This window comes from Physella acuta, unplaced genomic scaffold, assembly GCF_028476545.2.
Source record: "Physella acuta isolate Inbredline_101_S28 unplaced genomic scaffold, ASM2847654v3 ptg001063l, whole genome shotgun sequence".
NCBI classification, from domain to species: domain Eukaryota; kingdom Metazoa; phylum Mollusca; class Gastropoda; family Physidae; genus Physella; species Physella acuta.
This window is the reverse complement of record NW_026732580.1, coordinates 262,852-285,302: the sequence shown is the minus strand read 5'-3', so window position 1 is coordinate 285,302 and position 22,451 is coordinate 262,852. Positions and strand designations below refer to the sequence as shown.

The following is a 22,451-nucleotide window of genomic DNA, read 5'->3' as shown; positions in this document are numbered from 1 at the left end:
TAACTGACCACCTTACCAATTAATTCCACAATCAATGTCATGATTTAGAATTGACTGTTTTGAGATTTACTCACAGCTTTGTTACATAGACATAAAAACATGAACAAAGTCAAGGATTAAGTGTTGTATTGTTTTATTCAGTTTTGAAACAAAATAATCATTTAATAATTTTTGTTTAAAAAATCCATATAAAATGGTGAACATGAGAAAAATGTATGAAAATATAACACTAGAAGAATGAAGTGTCCTTTGTCAAGATTCTCATCTGCTTACCATATGACTAAAACCTGAGCTATTTTGCACTGTAAATACTTAATTAATGACAAACATTTAAGTTCTGAAATGAATTGGACATTTTTCTGACAGGATAAAACAATGACAAGAACCAAAATCTTAATAGCTAAGTTTTCCTTTTAAGGGCTGATATGATGACAAATAAGCCTATAAGCATAATATTCAGTTTAACATTTAACAAATTATGTACAAATATGTACACTTTAAAAACTAGAAACAAAGTTTCTACAGTAAAAATAAAAACTATTTATACTAATTCAATTTACCAAACAAAAATTAAATACATTTTTTAAAATCTAGCTTACAACCAACATATTTTTGATCAAAAATAAAATATGCAATTGTATCATCAGAAATGGACAAAAAAATATTTTACCAACATACTGTAACTAATAATACATGGGCTGTTTAAGTAACTCAACACTATACAGCTTGAAATTGACAAAAAAAATATATGTAAAAACAAGTTGTTTACAGGTATAATCTTGATGTGAGGAATGGATTCCAAGTTAACAAGCCGACTAATCACTTTCACTGTCACTCTCTCCCTCCTTCACATCCACACTGAACTTATACTCTTGGTCACAGCCCATATAGGCGTCACTCATAAAGAAGATGACATAATTATAGCGCCCATGAGCTGGTGCCATGAAATCTAACTTGACTTTGGCCTTCTGCTGGAGAGTTAATCTCTTAATAGAGAGAAGAGAGTTGTTCTTTGGGTCACCAATAACAACCCACCAGCCTTCCTCACGTTTCTATAAGGAAAAAAATGATTTTGAGATTACAATTTTCTTTAAAAAATATGCTTTGAGTTTTTGTACATATATTTCATCGTATATTAAAATAATTTCCTTTGTAAACTCTACAGTCATTGCACATTTTCCAGAGACATAGAATATGGTATATATTTTTATGAAATACAATGTAAATTATCATATTAATCGTTATAAAAAAAAAAAGATTTTTATTTTTCCACAGAAAAGCCATTTTCATTAAAAACAGAGTAAAAATTGTTGTTGAGCTTACTTGGGGGAAAAAGGGAGCAATAACTGGTCCTGTGATCTCATCTTCTCGTTCCAAAGTTACAGTCACATTTATGTTTGAACCACTGGAATATCATAAATAACATAACCAAATTACAGATAACTGTTAGGGAATTTTCAAAATGGCATCACAATTATTTTTATAATAAACTACATTCAATACAAATATTACAAATTAATAAATAATTATATTGAAATAAAAAACTTTTATCAAATAGATAAAAAATAGTTGATGCTAAATTTTAAAGCATCATTTTCTAACTTACCTTCTAATATTTTCTTTTTCAAGAACTTCATAAGTTAACTCAATATTTGGATATCTGTTGCAGAAACGGGCAACATCAGCCATTTCAGATTCAGTCAACTGTAAAAGGTCACTTCTGTCTTTGTCCTCCATCTCCATAATATCAAAGATAGACTCCAAATTCTGTTGATTAAAATATTAGTAAACAAGAGTGTCTTCATATTAGACATACATCTATGAAATGAGTTAACTAAACATATTCTGATTTATAATTCTATCTTTTACTACGAGAAAGAAGCATATATAATTTGTACTTAATCTATGAGTATACTCAATATTTAGAAAATATTTCTTACTTTTTCTTGACATCTTTTGATAATGTCTGCTGTAAAATGAGGAAGCTGCTTGAGGGATGAATCTTTAGACCACATGGCTTGGGTCACCATCTGGGCCAACTCCATAGCTGCCAAAGCAGGGCTTAACCATCCATTGCTGCTGAGAACATCCACACATGCTTGGATAAGTCGAATAGCCTGAAACAGTGAAATACATTAGATTCCAGAAACATGAAAAACTAGTTGTAAGCGAAAATTATTACATTTTAAAATATTAAAGCTTACAGTACCACCTATTTAAAAAATACATTTCAACTCCAATAAATTATATTATGATTTACTGAGTGAATAAGCTAAAAGGATGTAAATAATATCAGTGGAAAATGATGTAAACAATATCAGTGAAATAATTTAATTAAAAAAATGATCAAGTCACACACTTTATTTAGAATATCCTCTGTGTCACTTTGGAGTTCTGCTGAGAGCTGCATGCGAGAGAGATGTGCTTGAAGGAGCAAATTAGTCTTGACATGAGGATCATTAAACTTGGCATTGGTAACTTTGTTTGGCAGACGACTCCCAAGCTATTCAAATAAAAGGAAAATGTGAAAATACAAAGTAGAATCTAGAACAAAGGCTAATATAAACATTTATCAAAATCACTCCTTTTTATATTTTTTTAAAAACTAATTAATTTTTGAATATGTTAGTACCCACCTGTTTTAAAATAGCAGCTTCTCCATGTCTGATTGGTAAGTTTGCATATTCATCAGCATTGGCAACAATTTCAATTAAACCTTTGATCTTTGTCTTGTTGTTAAGAGACATACTGAACAGTTCTGTTAAAATGAACATGTCATTTCATATCTGACAAGTATAATACTTTAGCTAGGTGCAACTACAAATCTTAGTAGTTTTTAGCAAACCAAATTATGTATTAGTTTAAGACAAAAGCAATATAACCCTAACAATGTTGACCTACTTTTTGCTCTCAACTCCCACAGTTTCAAAGATTAATTTAAAATGTACACAAATTTCATAGGGTTAAAATTGTATAGTGTTTTTCCTTAGAACAACTGATGACATGTAGGTAATTGTAGAATTGAATAAAGATGTACTAAATTGATAAAGTAAATGTGCTACGGCCTTAATTAACAATGACAAATATTTTATTACATTCACCTGTCTCAGCTGGTGTGACAGACTAATGTTGTCAAAAATACTAATACACAAAAAAATGTAAAAATCTGTACATTTTACCATTTCTCTTTCAAATAAACATTCTGCCGAATTCTTTGTTTTTGTGTTTAAAAACAATTTACCAGGGAATAGATTTAAATAATGATATTGTGTGTAATACAGCACAAAGGGAGAGAAATGGAAAAAGTTAACACCTGAGGCTGCAAGGTTTAAGAAAAGTTATTCTTTCCAATTATTTTCTTTTTCAAATATTTGACATAACATCTGAATAACAAAACATTTAATAGAAGCTCATCTGAAATAACAAAACATTTAATAGACGCTCACTAAAAGATAAAATGGCTTACCAATAGTAGTATAGTTTATGTAATAGTAGGCAGCAATCATGCCCAAGTTCAGAGGGTACACATCAAAATCATCTTCCACATTGATGCACTTGTAACACAAAATTAAATGTGTTAATTAATTTGAAAAAACATTTAAAATGTTTTTAAAAAGTTTTAACAAAATATGCATAACTAATTTAAAACTGCAAAAACCTGGACAATTTTTTTTTTACCTTTGACTGCTCTAAGTTGTTGATTGTGTTTTCAACAATTTCTGACAAATGGTCAGATAAATGACGATGTGACACACCTAGGAGTAAAAGTTACATTTATAAATGACAAAGGAGTTACTGGGTGAATGCCCAGGGATAATTAGCTTATAAACTCTAAAGTACCTTTACAACCCTTTATAATTTTAACCTAGATTTATTTCCTACTTTTAAACTGATATCTGAAAATAAATCATAAATGATAAAGCCAAACCTTGTAAATTGTAGTAGTTGGGGTTCTGTGTCATACGTCTGTACAAGAAGGTCCAGGTCAAGTAGTCAACAGCATCTTGTTTATTTTCTATAGTTTTTGTTACTATTTCAGCATTGAAGTGGTCATGAAGACAATGATCAAGGTGGCTCTAAAAAAAATGTAAATCATCATTACTAATTGCTTATCTGTCCTATTTTAGATCTAAGATGCAGTTAAACCAAGCTCCTTATGATGGTAAACATAAATTATTTGTCCTTACCTCCACTGGCAGTGGTTCATACAAGAATTTCTTGAAAAATTCTTTCTTTGAGCTCTGACACATGATGACAGCCTTGCCTGTGTGGATAAATTAACATTTAAAAAAACCCTCTAGACCATAGTAGCTTTATAGTCAACTTTTCTCAAGTATAATAATTACCTTCTTTATCAATTAGAGGCCTGTTAGCCTTTCCCATCATCTGGAGTACATCTGTTACTGGATAATCCTCATAACTTGAAGAATAAGGAACATACTTAGTAAGTCAGTCAATAAAAGCTTTAAATTTTGGGTTAAAATATCCAGATGGATGAAATAAAGCTTTTACTTACGAGTGCATTTTTCCATCATAATACTGAGTGTCCATTACAATAACAAGGTGGGCTGATACATTTATTCCCCAGGCTAGACCTCTGGCAACAACTAAGACTTGAACAGCTCCAGAATTAAACAACTGCTCTACAATTTTTCTCTCAGTTTCAGACAATCCTTCATGAAGATATCCTACTCCATTTGCAAGTGTCTCTTTCAAAGTCTACACACAAAAAATAATAATAATTTAATACAATCAGAAAAAAACTGTCTAAAGAAAAAATTAGTTTAAAACATATTTACAAATTTAAAAAATGACTTATATTTTCACATACCAGGTCTGAAATTTTTTCTAGGAATGGAGCAAGATCTTCTTCTTGGACATGAAGGAATCTGCTGCGAGTCTTTTCATCAATGCCAACTTGCATTTCAGCAGCTGCACAGGTTAAAATATCAATAGCAGTCAGTTTGGTTTGCTTGCGTGAGGGCACAAAGATGATAACTGGTTTCTTGGCTGAATGTCTAACTATGGCTTGATAGGAAGGTTTTGCCATGGCAATGATACGGGAAGCATTGTGAGAAACATTGAAACCCTGAAATAGAGAGATGTTATTGTAAATTTGGTTTAAAAAACATAAAAGACAATCTTTAGAGTATACAATAACATGAGATTTTAGGAGTACCTGAATGTGAAGTTCTAGAGGCACAGGTCTCACATTGGGGTGGAAGTTGAAGAAGGCTGACGTAGGACATCCAAGCCACTGAGCAATGTCTTTAGCATTAGAAAGTGATGAGCTAAGGGCAACAATTCTGATGTTGCGTTCCAGCTGTGAGGATATGTATCTCATACGAGAACAGATCACTTCCAGAACCAGCTACAGAACAGAAATCAAACATAGCTTCAGATATCTCAAATAACTTAATGTGAATTATTTTTCAAATCATATATTTAAAAAAAATGATTACAATATTAAATGCTTTAATTTGTAATAAAAAAACCATCCTTACTCCCATTGTTCCTCCAATGAGGTGCAACTCATCCACGATAAAGAGATTCACATTTTGTACATTCTTTCTCTGCTTCCACCTTCTGGACAAGACATCCCATTTGTCTGGTGTAGAGATCACAATATTGCCCTGAAGGACAAAACATCACCATTTATAGAACTAATAAACAGTTAACTTTTCTGTGGTAATAATAAGACGAGTTCTAATGTACAAGTTAAAATACTAATATAAATGCTTACAAAATTAATTTAATACTTTTGTATTAAATCTTAAACATACTAACAAAGCTAAAATAAATTTTAAAATACCTTGGCAAGAAGTTTCAAATCAGTACCAGTTTCTCCTGTAAGAAGTACAACTTTTTTCCCAAGACTGCCAGCAAATTTGTTATGCCAATCAACATATATCTACAAAATAAAATTTCAACTATAACAGTTAAGGCTTCTAAGCTTGTGGAACAAAACAATTAGTACCCAGAAGAGGAAAAATAAATCACAACCCAAACATAATAAAAATTAACCTGTTGTGCCAAGGCATCCAATGGTGCAACATAAACACATCTTCCTTCAGGGTTCTGAGAGAACATTCGCAGGACAGCAAATTCACAACAAATTGTTTTACCACTACCAGTTGGGGCTCCAACAAACACATTGTCGTCACTGTTGTAGATGGCATTGAACACTGCCAAATAAATGTAAATACAACTGTATTTGTTATGTAATGAACAAACTAAATAAGATGTTAAAATATAGTTTTTGCTTTAGTTTTAAAAACAAAAATTAGTTTACTGAAAATATACCTTGAGTTTGAATAGGATTGAAGATTGGAAACTTTTTGCTGTACAGCATTTCAAACTTTGGGTTTCTCAAAGCAGTAATTGGCAGTGGCTGCAAGTCCAACAGTTCTGTAGGTGGTGGGTATCGCTCAGGGAGAATCAAGTGACGGAAGGATACTGGAAGCTGTGTTTCTGCACCTAAAACAGCAAGTGTTTACAGATTTAGTGAAATTAACTTGTAATATTTGATATTAGAATCTTTAAAACCTTGTAAATTTAATAGTTTTTTTACATTTAATACCAAAATAATTAATGAAGAGACAAAAATGAGCATAATGAACATTACCTATCCACCTGTCAGATACCACTCTAATGAAGTACTGTGGAGGTAAAGGCTCAAATACTGGCACAAAAAACTTGACAACATGTTCATCAGTTGCAAATTTGCTATGAACACAAAAAAAAATAATTTTAAACAACCTTGTCAACGCGTAACATTTTCAAAAATAAAATGGTGAATGGAATATTTTCTAAAATTGCAACAAGCAACTATCAAAACCTACCTTTTCAAAAGGAAGTACTCATGATGCAATATAGCCTCACTATCAACATCTTCAACAAGAATCCAAAATGCCTGCAAAAATTAATATGAAGATACAATCTTAATTGAACAAATTTCTTTTCAAACTAAAATGATTAGACAAGTTAAGTTATAAATGTAACCAAACAATTCATAACATGAATATTTTTAAATTGAAACTTATGTCGAATCGATTACAACTTTTCTCTCTGAATTGAGAGATTTATAATCGAATATACCTAATATAACCATTTAACTTTCCTGCTACAACTTGCATATTCCTAGCAAAGTTATTGGTTAGCTTTATTCATCATAAGTACGCATCATGAGTTTTAATAATTAAATGAAAATATTTAATGATACGTAAAAATAGATCCAAACCTCAGAATGTCCATGTAATTTTTCCTCCCACTGAAAATCTGGTGTTATGGTTAATTCAACTTTCAGTGTTGACCTTGTGATTGGCTGAATGTGTACTGAGAGTTCCAGGCGAGGAAACTGGCGGATGTACTTGTGAATTGGCTAAATACAAGAATAACAGATATTTTTAAAAATTATAGCATTTTTATTTTGTAAAATTCACTGTTGTGGCATAGATTATTAATTAAGAAATGTCAGAACACAAAGTTACAAAAAATATCTTACTTTTCCCATTTTAGGCAGCCTTAGCAGTTCTCCTATTTCATTATGGTTCAAGTCATAAAGTCTTTCAAAAGGAAAATTCTTCTTCTCAATTTTCTTGATTACTTGTTCAGGAATTTTTCTAAACTGTCTCAATGGAGTCATTGACTGCCACCTAAAAATTCATAAAAATATATAAATGTTTCAAGATATTACATAGAAAATATAATTAGTATAGACAAATTTACAAACTAAAGAAAGAAAATGTAAAGCACTAACATTCTTTTATCCACCATTTTACAAAGAGCAAGAGCTTTGTCCACTAGCTGTGCCCAACCATGGTGCAAACAGATTTCAAACAGAGCCCTCATCAAACGCCCAGCTGACTGTGTGATGAACACCATGTCAACCATCAAAGCAAATCCTTCCAACTTTAGCTGTGAAATATAGGCTTGCAGCAAAACATTCACCTGAAAATTAAATAAAAGACAAGTTGAACTATTTCATGGTTAAAAAATAAATGGTCCTGTCAGGATGATGGTTAGAAGAAATGATTAAGTTCTTTGTGGACATATAATTTGCAAGACACATTTAGTACAAAGCTGGTTAACTTTGATCAAATGCCACAAATCAAATCTGGGTAACTATTTAAAAATTATTTATCACCAGATAAGTCTTCAAGCAATTTCAAATATTTTTTTTCTTAATTTATATTCAATGCTATTTTTAAAAAAAGATAGTGATAACAAACCTTAGCACTTGGTTCTTCAATGCTCTCCTTAATTGGAATAGGTACTCTTTCCAAAAGCTTCATAAGTTCAAGTTTTTCCTCCTGAACAAAAATATTAAATTGAAAAGAATATGAAGATAAAACTCTTTAGGTTTAGATCAGATTATAATAAAGTAAACAATTAATTATTAAAATTACTAATGAATAACTAGTGTAAATAATTAATCTTACCTCTCTAACTGTGAGATATTTGAACTCAGCAGAAAGGGAAAACACTCTAAACAATTCTATTTCACTAAGTGTTGGTTTCAACAGTTGGTTGTAAGTTGCCATACTCTCATTAGTGATGTAGTAATGACTAGCAATCCGCCCTAGTTCAGTTACCTTAAGATTTAAAGAACAACATCTTCAAACTAGAATGTGTAAAAATGGCTAATTATAAAAATAATATAGACTAAATAATACTTGATTTTTATCTAATATTAGATATTACCTGAAGGTTTCCTGATTTGCGATCATATTTCAGCAAGCCATTTTTGTCTAACACACAAGCAGCTGTGTGAACAAGATCCTTTCTTCTTTGCTGCAACAGTGGATCTTCTTTTAGAGCATCATGAGATATTCCATAAAGAGTTGGATTGCGCAACATTCGAATGTAAAGATAGGTGTATCCTGAAATTTTTTAATGTTTTTATTTTATTTCAAGAGCATTTATTTTATATACAAAAAAGTAGGAATAACTTCATAACAGGTATTCAGATATTAAGCAAGTTAAGATTTATTTCTCACCTAACCAATCCACAGCTTCTTTGATGTTATGGATAGTTCCAAGAACAACTTCAGCATTTAAGTTGTCAGCCATTTTCCCAATAAACTGGCTCTCTATAGGTAGCTGTAAAATTTTATAATAACCATAAAAATTGTGGTACCAGGGGGGAATAAATATAAAGTATTAGTTTATTTGAATTCATGTTACCTGTTGGTTCATCAATGACAAATAGTACTGAAGTTCACTGTGGTTTGTGATCATAATTCCTTCACCTTTTGTATCATACTGTGGACGTCCTGCTCTACCAAGCATCTGAAATGTTTTAGCAAGTTTTAAAATGACAGCAGTCAATACTTATAATTAGAATAATTGAAAAAGAAAACAACGAAAACACTGTCCCAGGAACATAAATTTAGAGCAATTTATTTTAAGTTAAAAAAAAACAACACAAACCTTATTAAATCTGCATATAAAACAATGCCAACTTTGAAAGTGTAAAAATCCTTACCTGTAGCACATCCAAAGCACTTAGCTCCACCCATCTGCCCTTTTCAGGACTGTAGATTTGAGTTCCTTTGATAATAACAGTATGAGCAGGTAAATTCACACCCCAGGCTAAGGTTGAGGTGGAAATAAGAACCTGAATATGTCGATCACTAAACAAATCCTCTACCAGCTTACGATCAACTCTGTAACATTTTATAAAGTTTAAACAGACCTTTACAAATACATGTATATCTAATTATTATTTTCTTAAAATATATATAGATTACATTTACAAGAGCTAAATATTAATAAGTCTAACAGAAATGCAGCTTTTAGTTGTTTAAATATTAAAATTCATAATTATGCCTAGTTCAATGTGGCAATCGGTGTAATCTGAAATAATTTACATACTTGTTCATTCCTGCATGGTGAATAGCAAAGCCATAAGGCAGTAAGTCTTTTAGCTCTGAGCTCTAAAAGAAAAAAAAAGTACATATATAAAAAAAAAATACTAATTTAAAAAATGAGTTCTTACTTAAAGTACAATTTTAAACATTGGAAAGGTTAGTGGAAAATAAGTGCTGTAAAGATTTTCATGTACCTTAACCTGCTCAGCTTCTTGCCTAAGCACAACAGTAGAGGCAGATCCTTCCTTCATGAAAAGTCCTAGCGTGTCCTTTTCAAGACACATATCTCTTATTGTTCTGGCTGTCTTTCCTGTCTCTTTTCTTGAGTGCACAAATATTAAGACCTACGTATATCATAAATAAAATTTAATCAATGATGATCTTGCCTTTCGAAATTTTTTCGAAGGAAAGACAAAAATAAAAACAAATTTTTGAAAAAAGAATTGAAGAATAAAGTTTTAGCTTGGTAAAAATAGTTTACTGTTATAGGGGGCATGACCAACTAAATAAACAGAATAATAAAGGCTATATGTAAGGTATTAACCAGTCTAATGCTGCAAGTGAACAAAATAATTTACCTGATTCTTGCCGGCATGCTCTATGACCTTCTCATACACAATATCATTCATTAATTGAAATCTTTTTATTGCTTTCTTTTCAGTGATGCCAATAAACTGTTGTTCTAGAGGGACTGGACGGAAACTGTTATCAAAGAAGAAGAGTCCTTCTCGTGGATCAACACGCAAAAAAGCAGCAACATCCTCATAGTTGGGAAGTGTGGCACTGAGTCCAATCAATCTTATGTCTTCTTGAGTTGTTTCAATAGTACGGATGGTTCTGTCAAAGGTTACACATCATTAATCAATGTAAACAGTTTTTAAAAGTCAGTTTTTAAACTGTCACTAACCATAACAAACTCTTACCTTGCAACTAAGGATTCTAAAACTGGACCTCTGTCATCATGAAGGAGATGAATTTCATCCTGTTAAACCATAATACAAATTTAAAATATAAACAACAAGAAAAAAGACTGCTTTTGAAGTACTTCATAAGCACTAACAAAAGAGGTAAAAGTTGATTTGAAAATGTGCTAACTAAAATGTTATAAGCCATGACTTACAAAGATAACAAGTTTAACAAATTGTGTGTATGTTTTTTCTCCTCCTTTCCTGGTGATGATATCCCACTTTTCTGGGGTACAGACAATGACCTGAGTGGCAGCTATCTGTTCTCTAGTAAGCTGGTGGTCTCCTGTTAACTCCTGAACTTTCAGGTTGTATGAGGATAATCTCTACAATGATAGATGTTTTAGATCATTTTAAACATTTTACCAGAGTTGTTAAACATAGCAGAGAGTAAATTTTTTTTCTCAAAAAAATTATTATTATAATTTATTATGATTAATATTATTAAACAAGGAATTATTACTTGCTAATACATTTCAGTTAGCTAAAATAAGATGAGAATTTTTGTTTTCAAATACCTCAGTAAAGTTGCCAACCATTTCCTGGGCCAAGGATTTCATTGGTGCAATGTAGATGATTTTAAAATCATCAGCATTAATAGTACCATCAGCATTTACATGTTTTCCAACCTCTCTCATTATTGTGAGCAATGCAACATTAGTTTTACCTGCTCCCTGTGGGGGACATTAACATAAAGTGGTAAGATTTTTAAAAAATTACCAGTAACAATCCGTGGTGCTACCAAACTATTTAAACTAAAGATATGAACACGATAACTCACTGTTGGGGCACACAGTAGAAGGTTTTGATCACTCTCTAGAGCAGCACGATGTAGACGACTTTGGATTCTATTTAAGCTTTTAAACCCTTCAAATGCTGCCTGGGCATACTTGGGCAATCGGTCAACAGGCACCAGGTTCTACATGAACATTGAAAAATTCATCAATAGGAACATAGCAATAAAGATAATTCTTAAATATCAGCTAAAAGAAATTTGTATAAATAACTGTCAATAGAACATTAGTTAAATCTGTTAAGAGATTAACTGATAACTTGTGGAGTTTGGTACATTCAGGGCTGCCTACCCCAAAAAAATTTTCCCCGTAACAAGAGCATAGGTTTTCTGTAACTTTCCGTAACTTTCCGTATTTTTACACATTTTTTAAATACAATGTAAATAAGACCCATATTATATGATCGTAAAGCTCATCAGCGTAATGATGACAGTCGGCGACTCGTGCTACTTTTTATTTTATGGACTAATAATTAGTTTTAAAAAAAAAAACGCCGTTAAATTCAGAATGTAAGGCGACAATGGAAAATTTCACATAGGAATTGTTCTTGCAATGAGTAGTATGACGTATGAAATAGGCCAACACTACGGATATCTAAACCAATGTGAACTCAGTGACCCCTCGACTGTGTGTGTGTCAGGATTTTTTCTCCCGCGAACAAGAAAACGTAAGCGGCCGACGGGTGACGATGTTTAGAATTAGCATATTTCTTGAATATTTTTTTTTAATCTACATTTTATCAATGTAATATCTAGAAGAAAAGAACAATTTTAAAAATATGATCCGTAATTGATCTAGGTGAGCCTAGATCTCGTTGTTTAGTAAAATCTTGTCTTCTCGCACATCTCAAACAAAATGCCTCGATATCTCGCTATTTAGGCATTTAGCCGTAATACCGCCTCAGCAAATATGTCTCGCCAGACTGCGCGACCAGACTTTCAATGATTTAGGCCACGCCCTTTTTTTTTCTCTACGGACAACACCGGCTCATAAGGTAACACATTACACTCGCGGGGTCAATAGTTCACAATATAAACACGACTGCCGCCAGCCATGACAAGAGCGGGAAGGGAAGGGGGAGGGAGGATTGTTACGGAAGAGGCTGAGAACCTTAGAACCGGATAACACACTGAAATATAACTAGCTAAATTAAAATATAAAACTCAGACCGGGAACATAAAGTTAAGTTACCACCAGAATTTTTTTTTTACACTAAAGTCGATTTTGATCTCTACTGAAATCAAAACCGTAATTTTGCAGCATAATCGTAATTCCGTAACCTGGGTGTCAAAATCGTAAAGTTACGGGCAAAACCGTACAAGTAGGCAGCCCTGTACATTGTGTCCATACATTTGTCTTAATCTTAAATGTATGAATGAAATTTTACCTCCTCATTATCAAAAGGCTTTGGCTTTAATGCTGGTACATGAACCTCTTCATAACCTGCACATAAAATATTAAAATACACTCAGACAAAGCAAAAGCAGGTAAATTAGTTATAAATATTTAATTACTTAGAGAAATTATTAAACTTGCTCTTTCAACAATTTTTAATGTTTTTTTTTTAAAAAAAAACAGGTCTCTGAAAATGGCAACATAATTTTCATTACTATAGGTCTGACACTTATATTTTCAGCTAACTGGCAAAAGTATACATATAGTAACATTTTTCACCTTTTCTTTGTTTCCTATAAGACCCATCTGGCAACTGACACCTTTTGTTGGCCATCAAATGACTGCCTTGAGTAAACACTAAATCATCCAAGTATAGAGTTTGTACTGGTCCAACCTCCTAAATAACAAACATAATGAAAAGTCAAATGTGTTTTTCTAATTAAGCAAATTAACAAAGTTAGCTGCAAATAAATAAAAGATATAAACCTCTTCATCATCAACATCAATAGCTTCAATGTCAGCTGCAACTCTTGACTGTCTTGCTTGCTGTCTTCTAGCTCTTTCCTCACTAACAATATCATCTTGATCAGTGGCTTTCAGAGATTTTAAAATAAGTGATAACTCTTGATCAGAAGACATTTTTTGTTCAATTTTCTTTTTCTCTGAGGCTGTCTGTGCTTGAGCCAAGAGGGTGCAATATAAAACTGTAACAAAAGCAAACATTTAGTTTTTATAAATCCTACCAAATACTTTGATCTAACAAAAAAATCAAAGATAATAATAATGGAACTATGTTCACAGACATGTCCATACGCAAACTGTCTAATCCTATACTTATAGTGAGCCACAATTTGTACTACCTTAATGTAATAATTTTAAGATACCTTGCAGCCTAGACTAATTTATTTCCTAATTCTAAGAATCAGTAACTGAATTTTGAAAAAATATAAAAACCTACTCATTTGTCGATGTTGCCGTAAGATTTTAATGAACTCAAAATGAGAAACATCCAAAAGTAAAACTAGTTTGGTTTCAGCTTCTCTGTCATCTCCAGCAGCCTGTGTGATTTAAAAACAAATTATAACAAATTTACAAAGCAGGAGCAGATAGACTTCATTTCTATAGAAATTGAAACCCTCCCTATTTTCTACTAGCATATGACATTACAACAATACCTACCTTCAAAATCTCAAGAACTTCATTAGCTTTACTTTGAGCCATGTTGGGGTCATCTGGATAAAATTTGCTGATTTTTCTCTGGATCCAGAACGCATCAATTTCACGTGGATGTAATCCTCTATCCTTCTTGTTTTTGTCTTCTTCTGACAGCTATTTATTTTCAAATAAAAAAAAAAAAAACTATTAAAATGTGAACAAAAGGTAAATTCTACTCTGGAACACATTATTAAAACAACAGATACAACATGACCAAATTTAAGTTTTGTGATATCTAACACATTTATTCCTATTTATTAAATGGCTCTACATATTAGGCCATAAATTTACATTTGCATGTAGCGTAGCATCAAAAGTTGCCTCTTCTCCTTCATTGTCATCATCTGCTTCACCTTCTTCCTGTACTTCTCCATAAACATCAGCAGTGTCCTAAATTTTAAAAAAATCATCTTACTTACTGAAGTCACGCATAAACTGTAAAGTATATCAAAAAGGACATTTTTGCAATTATTGGGACTATCTTATGTGTGTTTTATTAAAGTACTTATGTATACAAGTAGCAACAATGAAGGTCAAATATACCAGTTACTTACATCATCATCTGACTCTTCAAACTGTACATTTACACCATAGGTCTCATCAAAGTCTATAGTTTCACCTACAATTCATTAAATAATATTCACATAATATAAATGTTAACATTAAAAATAACTTCTTTACAAATAAAACTTCTTGTTATAGTACCCATTTTTGGACAAAAATATTCAGCTTCCACACTGAAAATGACCAACTTGCTTAAAAAAAAACAACCCCTACTTGTTTGTGTTTTCTCTTCTTGACTCCAGTCTGTAATTTTTTTGCCAAGGTTAACAAGTAAAGCAAATCTTTCATCAGCCAGGTCACCTAAAAGGCTTTCAACTTCTTTCTTTTTGTCTTTGTCTTTCATCCTCTCATTTTTCAGAACTATAAGAACCTCATCAGCAGCTCCACAAAGCACATCTCTGGGCTAAACCAAATTTCAACAGTTACTTGTGGACATGTAAAAAAAGTGAAGTTTTTACTCTATGGATTTATAAAAATACTTACCTGATCTCCCAAGGCAGCCTGGATAAAATTTAGCAATACTTCATAAGTCTGTCGTGTCTCTGTTGTTTTTGGTCTATACAGAATGCCAACCATTTCATCAATACCCTCAGACAATAAAGTGGTTCCTTTCATTTTAACCATGTCATGTTGAGCTTCATCTCTTTTTCGTCGTCTAAAAAAAAGAACAATTATTTTTAACTGTAGAATAAACATAAGCCCACTTATTTCCATTTCTAAGCTTAAATGAAACACGTCTATACATAGGGTACAGGTGGTTTATATTTATCCAATAAGTATGTTACTTTATTTTACGCTCTTCCATCATTGGAGGTTTGCTTTTTAGTGCTTTGTCACCCATGCGTGTCCCAGTGAGTTTCCCAACAAGGGACATAACTTCACCAGTTGCTTCATCCCTGGCTCTTCTGTCAATTAAAGTTCTGTCTACACTCAAGACAAGATTGGAGTTCTAAAAAAAAGACAAAAATCAAGCTTAACAATTAAACAAACTCATCACTAGGCAAGTGGATACTTCCAAGAGAAAGAGGCCACTATAGAGAAAAATAATGCTAATACGGGTGATGCTCTACGTACTTTTTAAAAATGAAATTCCAGACTTTTAAAAAAAAAATTCTTGACTTTATACAGATGTTTAAGCAACTCATTTATAAAATTATGCAACATATGTACTCTCATTATAATTATAGATAATGGCTTTATTTTAGGTAATTGAGGTAATGTTTATATTGAACTTTCTCTAGCCAAATTGACAGAAAAACTTTTCTAAGGTTGGATACTCACACTCCCCACAAATTAAAATTATTAAAATAATTGATTAGCATGATGAAATTATTTTGTTTCCAACACTGAGCTTTTGTAATATGTTCATTATCTAATTTTATTGTGTTTTCAATTTAACTATTACTAAAATAATAGTCCTCAATTAGATATAATAAAAAAAAAAGAATAAAAAGAACAAAATTGGAACAAAAAAACTTTCTGCAGGCTGTAACTGTTTTATTATTTATTCTTATAGCTGAGAAACCTATGATTGCAATTAAAAATTGCCAGTACCCCCCCCCCCCCCCCCCCCACAAGACATGGTGGAGGAGTCACTGTGAGGTCACAGTAGTCTAGACATCAGTAAGCCTGTCTAATAGGTCATAGCACGAACTGTGACTTCCTACTAGCCAAGCAGTACCAAATATATACTTGGGTCACGGTGAGCTCACACAAGTTTAGACATCAGTGACCTTAGTTAAAAGGAGAGGTGGGTTAGTCTAGCCTTAATCCTCAGGATTTGTAAAGATTTCAAAAACAGTTTGATGGAAGGCGAATTAAAAATAAAGAGGGATACATTATTCCTAGACTATCACTCACATTGTTCCCTCATATTTTTTTATAACGACTGCCAGCCTACAACCTCAGAGAAACTTAATGAAAAATAGCTGGTAAAATCACAAGGTCAACATTTCTATGGGCGATCATTCTTTCATTGAATATCAATTTTAAATACTCGTAATATATGCACGCAGTCATTCATGAACAATAAAAAAAAAAGACTGAGGTCTAACAATCTCCTCCCCAAATCTCCAGTAGTAATCTGTGATCCAGAATAAAATGTCATAACACAGCATAGACCTGGGAGATGTTCATGCAGGGGAAAAAACTGGAGTAAATTCACTAAAGAATAAACTTTTTGTTAGTAAAAAAATATGGACTTAATAGAAGTCTTGTTTCTAAAAATAGATTCCAGACTTGTAAAAAAAAATCCAGCCAAAAAAAACTAGCAATTTTCCAGACTTTTTCTAGACTGTGATGTCCACAAAAAAGACCAAACCTGTTTAGTTTTTTCAGCCTATAAAGATTTGTGGTCAATTAAAATTTTTTACTTTAGGCCTTTATTGTTATATTAAAGTAAATTAAAACCAAACCTCCAATTGTTATGGAGGTCACAAGTAGCTTATTACAAAAGTAAAAGGTAGATCTAAAAATCTAGTAAAATGTATTTACTATTGTAAATGTCTCAAGTAACTTTACCAGTCAGAACACCCTTAGGAGACTTTTTTCTGGTTCGAGACACTTAATTTAGTTTCTATTTGAGACAGAATGAAAACAAAGCATAGAAATACTCTCCTGTCCAAAAAAGAATTTTTGTCAGTTTTGCTTCCTCGCTATCAGTCTTTCCTCCTTACGATCGTATATTTTTGCTGTTTTTTTTTTTAGCCCAGTTAAATAAATAATCTTGTATTAGCCTATAACATTTTGTGTGAGTAATTTTGTGCTTCAGTACGTAATTTTTTTAAGATGCCAAAAATAATAAAATTTATAGCTATGAAAAAAATGAGATAACTCTTCCCGAGAAAATGCTTTAATTATTATAGTAATATGGTTTACTATAGGTGTTCTCCACTAGAACTAGATCTAGGTAAAACTTGAAAATTGTCAGCCTTCTCACAACTACCACCAAAAAAAATATATTTAGTAGACATAGCCTAAAGAAAACAGCATATTTTATGAACATATTTGTTCTTTGACCTATCCTATTCAATTAATTTTTACTAAAAAAAAACTAAACAATTTTAAAAAGACGCTCATCGGAACGAGGCTTTGTTCGTCCTGGGGACACAAAAATGGCTACCTACATGGCAGGTTGCTTTCAATTGCTCATATCCCACTGTGGGTAATTCAATTGATCAAAATTTGGCATGAATGGACATATTTACTCCCAAATTCTATTTTTCTGTATGAAACATCCAAATAACAGCGCAATTTACTATTCAAAGTGACAGATATGGTGGTGTTATTAACTGTGCCGTGCGTAGTCTGGACAGGCAGAGTTACTCTAGTCTAGATATCTAGAGTAAAGTGGCGTCTGCGGACAGACGTAGCAAAAAAATCGGAAGAGCCGATTTCCATTGAGCGCCATTCAGTAACCGTTTCACATAGAAACAAACCGAAAGTACCGTCTTACTCCGCATTCTTTCTAGTTTAATCATGTCTGATTCATTTTGTATTCATACGCATAGCATTGAATGTATTGACATTTTCAGTGGTGAGACTCTGTGCGGACACTAAGTGCACTTTTTTTACATTTTATCTTCTGTGCGCACAGTTGCTCCTTATGCGGACAAGGCATATTTTGTTCATTTTGTTTCTATTTAAATGATTGAAATAAACATGTTACATCCATAAATAGTGTTGTTGATAGTTTTATATATTAATATATTGGAAAACAAAATATATGAAGAAATATGAAATAAGTTTTAATTAAATTAAAGTGATGCCTGAAAGAAACTCAGGACCCAGTTGAGATTTTATTTCACTTTTTGCTTAGTAGACACGTTTGATGATCAAAAATATTTTTAAAACCTAAAAACATTACTAAAAACTTATAGATCTAGATTTAGACTTAAATTTAAATATAAATCTGGAGTATCAAGATTAGTTCAAAGCTCCTTTTTACTTAAAGTGTAAGAAATATACTCTGATTTTTCATTAGTGTCCGCAAAAGGTTAACCCTCAAAAAAAGGTATATCCCTTATGCGGACACCTCAATTTTTCCTCTAAGATGGCTTAAACAACCTTAACTATGATATTTATAGCTTTCTATATATATATAAGCTATTTATAGTTAACCCAGTTAACTAAGCTATGATTGGTTCGATTTATTCCTCTAATCCGGGGACTAGTGCTCTTCATCCGGGTGAGGTTCCCTACATAAAACGTCATACATCGCAACTTTGAAAAATTCCAATTAGGGCCTAATCTCCCTATTGTAGGTTGAATTATGGATTTTTTAAAATAAAATATTCTGTTATTTTAAAAACACCATTAACTTCCTTACCCCTTAAGAGAACATTTGACACCACATTTAAATATCTAGCTTACTCGGTTGACAAGAAAAAAAAGAATTTAAAAATTATCTTAAAATGGAAAATGAACGAGGAAACAGCATTCTTACTCCTCGACCGGCATAACATTACGCCGTGGACTTGTGTGCACGAGCTTTTAATTCCCGCCATGGTAATTGCGTCAGCTTAGGTAATTTACTCACCGGAAAATAACAAAAAGCAACTGGTTGATAATGAAACTAGATCTAGTTATTTTATTATTTATTAAGTTCTACTTTACATGTTATTCATACCATTTTATGAAATAATGAACACCTGCATAAATCAAATGACCATAATAAATATTTTTATTTCAAATTCTAATTTTCTAATTTTAAATAGGCCTAATAAATATGCTTAAAATGATATGATAGTAATAGTTATGATAGTTTATAAATTAACAGTGTGGCAGCTGAGGTTCATACATGGTATTAGTGTATTTTTTTTTTTTACATTACTTTTTTTTTCATCTTGAAAGCATGACGTATGTGATTTTTTTTTAAAATAAAATCTCCAAACATCGTCACTCGCGTGATTGCTTGCTTACGTTTACTATCCCATGGATGAAAAATCCCACCACGGTCACGGGGTCACCGTGACTTCAGCAGGCCTATAGTACACGTCATAGAATGAACACGCGCAGACGAGATGGTCGGTGTCTTCACTTCTCTCTCTCTCTTCCCCCCCCCCCCCACCCTTCTTCAAGCTAATTGAAAAACAGACCTATTTCCCTTCTGGTCATTTTTTTTTTAAAGCTCGGTCGTTTTTTTTAAAGTTCGCATATCAGCCAGCTGTATAGAAAAAATATTTTTTTTTTTAACTAGATCTACGTCTAGCTTAAAAAAATAAATAAATAAACGCTTAAAATGCCCGTAAACAGATTATTTAGCGCCAAAAAAAAAAGGCCGCTGAACGAGCATTTTTTAAAATACGCAGCAATGAAAAAGGCTAACGGCCAATCAATTAAGTCTAAAAATCGCCCGTAATTAGGCCTAGCGCTGAAAAAGGCCACTGAACGAGCATCACTGATTATATAAACGAATAGGCCACGCGGCGTTGACGAGGTTAACCACCGGTCACGAATGCAGCAACGGTCGGCCCACAGTGAAGAAAAAATCAATATACTAATAAAATTACTAATACAATAATAATGTCCATAATTTTACTTTTTCCGCACATGCTACAATTGAATAATATTTAATAATAATTAAAATACTAGACTTAACAGTTCATTCCGTAAAAAACAAAAACTAGTTGTTTCAGTCTGGCAACTAGCGTAGCAATGACGTCATGATACTAAAAATAGCGGATAGAAATGTCAGGGTGGGTACCTCATTTTGGAATTAGATTTTGGAAAGTAGAATCGATAATACTGTAAATATACATGGTAATTATCTCAATTATATATTAATTTAGTGTTATCGGAGCCGTTTTCCCCGTTATTGGGTCGTTTTTGGCCGCGGTTCAGTTTTTACGGAGAGTGCTCCACTAGAAATCCTCTCATTATTTACAAACACAATTCTCGCGATTTTTTCTGGCATTCTAAGGCATATTATCCATTTTATTAGCATTTTGTGTTAAAATAATGATCAGAGCTGGCGAGATAAACAGTTCTTTAATTTGTCGTGGATAGGACCCCTAAAATAAACGTAGAAACCGTCAGAAAACGACGCGTGACGTTTCAGGGTCAGAGGTCAATCCAGCCATCTAAGTGACGAACCGGCCTACCCTATTGATTAGTTTTTCTTACTAAATCTAAAATTTACGCAATTTTCAATATAAACATGACCACTGAATAATAGACATCCATATTTAATCCATTAGGCACTAATTTTGAAGTTTTTAGTTCATTTTAAACTAAATTACTTAATTTAATATTTATTGACACTCACTGCCATGGCCAACACATCTCTCCATGACAACTCTTCTAACCCTTGATGCTTAAGAAAACCACAAATCAGGTTAGACTTTTTAAGTGGCCATGCACCCAGAGTTCCTCACTAGTGATCTCAAATAGCGGTCACGTGGTTTTTAAAAAATAAAAATAAATTGGTTGTGATATGAGAGCCGATCTTATAAAAAAAGTGCCAACAATATTTGCTTTCTTTTTACATAGACTGATAGACCTAATAATGCTTTACTTATATGATCATTTTTGTACCTATATAGTTGATATTTTTCAAATTCTATTAATTTTAATGAAACGAACTTTTGAATTTAGCCTCCGGTCTCCAAACCAAATTTTAAGATGCTTTTCTGGCTTATCTAACCCTGCCACCTATTGTTTGTTGTTATGACACGGAAATCCCGCCATTTTGCGCGTGGTAAACATTTTTAAATGTAATTAGTTGAAGGTCTCTGGAATTTGGCCGAAAAATCACCGGAAATCAAACGTCCGGTCCGGGCGCCATATTGTTGTTAGCAACCGACCACGCCTCCAAGTTAGCGAGAAATACTACTATTGACTCACTATTGAGTGAAATAGAAGAAATTCACTCAGATGTGTTTAAAAATGGACATGCTTTGTGTTGTTTGCGTTAGTTTCGTATAAAACATTCATACAATTATTGTTTAAAGTTTAAGCGAAAACCAGTAAGGCGAGTAAGGTGTCCACACAGACGTCACAGAGGCAACTGTCCGCAGACCACTTTACTCTAGACTTTGTTTACTATTGAAAAGTGGATTATTGATACTGTTTTGTAAATAAATATGGCTGTAATTTTGATAATTTTGTAAAAAGTCTCGACTCCTTTCTTCGCCGGCTACCTAAAAATTGAAACAAAATTGAAAAAAACATCGAGTCAAGGAATGATGATGCTTACCGCTTTGTATTCATACTGAAGCGAGCGAGCAGTGGCGTCTGCCATTTTAGGGACTTGATACTAGAACTAATTCTAGAAACAATTTCACTTCAAGTTGCCTAAATTAGTAGATCTAGATGTAATAAATCTTGTTTTAAAAAATTCATTTAAACGCACATTTCACGTTTGTAAACAATAAAATGGCGATGTATGATAAAAACTCGGATGAGTTAGTATAAATTTAGGAATGGGATCCTGAGGATTTTTATACGTTCATTAATTTAATTTTTTTCAAGCATGCTTTGTGAATTTAAAACAAAGTAAATTTAAAGAAAGTAAATTATGGGAAATTTCGATAAATTATATATTTAGAGTACTCTAGAGTTACTATTTACAATAAGACATTTTAAGAGTCTAATTTAGGCCTAATGTACCAATACATTTTTAATTTATTGAAAGCAACAGAACAATT

General features: G+C 32.3%; 1 protein-coding gene across 1 annotated transcript; it reads right to left on the bottom strand.

Moving 5' to 3' along the window:
- Window positions 1-116: 116 nt before the first annotated feature.
- Window positions 117-22,188, bottom strand: LOC131955320 (U5 small nuclear ribonucleoprotein 200 kDa helicase). Its single transcript, XM_059319410.1, has 47 exons — window positions 22,001-22,188; window positions 15,591-15,754; window positions 15,289-15,460; window positions 15,019-15,208; window positions 14,796-14,860; window positions 14,533-14,631; window positions 14,206-14,355; window positions 13,985-14,084; window positions 13,513-13,730; window positions 13,306-13,423; window positions 13,019-13,074; window positions 11,619-11,756; window positions 11,356-11,511; window positions 10,993-11,163; window positions 10,796-10,854; window positions 10,451-10,709; window positions 10,067-10,216; window positions 9,877-9,938; window positions 9,488-9,668; window positions 9,187-9,291; window positions 9,000-9,102; window positions 8,704-8,882; window positions 8,442-8,594; window positions 8,232-8,312; window positions 7,760-7,950; window positions 7,505-7,655; window positions 7,241-7,381; window positions 6,843-6,913; window positions 6,626-6,726; window positions 6,304-6,477; window positions 6,025-6,185; window positions 5,813-5,911; window positions 5,505-5,633; window positions 5,180-5,371; window positions 4,832-5,089; window positions 4,517-4,719; window positions 4,347-4,420; window positions 4,188-4,264; window positions 3,929-4,076; window positions 3,679-3,755; window positions 3,467-3,554; window positions 2,637-2,758; window positions 2,360-2,503; window positions 1,941-2,117; window positions 1,607-1,767; window positions 1,324-1,405; window positions 117-1,052 (listed from the first exon to the last, which is right to left on the bottom strand). Exons 1-47 carry the CDS (start codon window positions 22,043-22,045, stop codon window positions 816-818), a joined length of 6,432 nt encoding a protein of 2,143 aa, XP_059175393.1. The 5' UTR covers window positions 22,046-22,188; the 3' UTR covers window positions 117-815.
- Between the last annotated feature and the right edge of the window lie 263 nt (window positions 22,189-22,451).

Coding starts and splice junctions, on each gene's coding strand:
- LOC131955320 (XM_059319410.1), bottom strand. CDS start 22,045: ATGGCAGACGCCACTGCTCGCTCGCTTCAGTATGAATACAAAGCG. Junction 13,075..13,305: donor TTATAGGAAACAAAGAAAAG/GTGAAAAATGTT, acceptor TTTTATGTGCAG/GTTATGAAGAGGTTCATGTA. Junction 6,914..7,240: donor AATTACATGGACATTCTGAG/GTTTGGATCTAT, acceptor TAATTTTTGCAG/GCATTTTGGATTCTTGTTGA.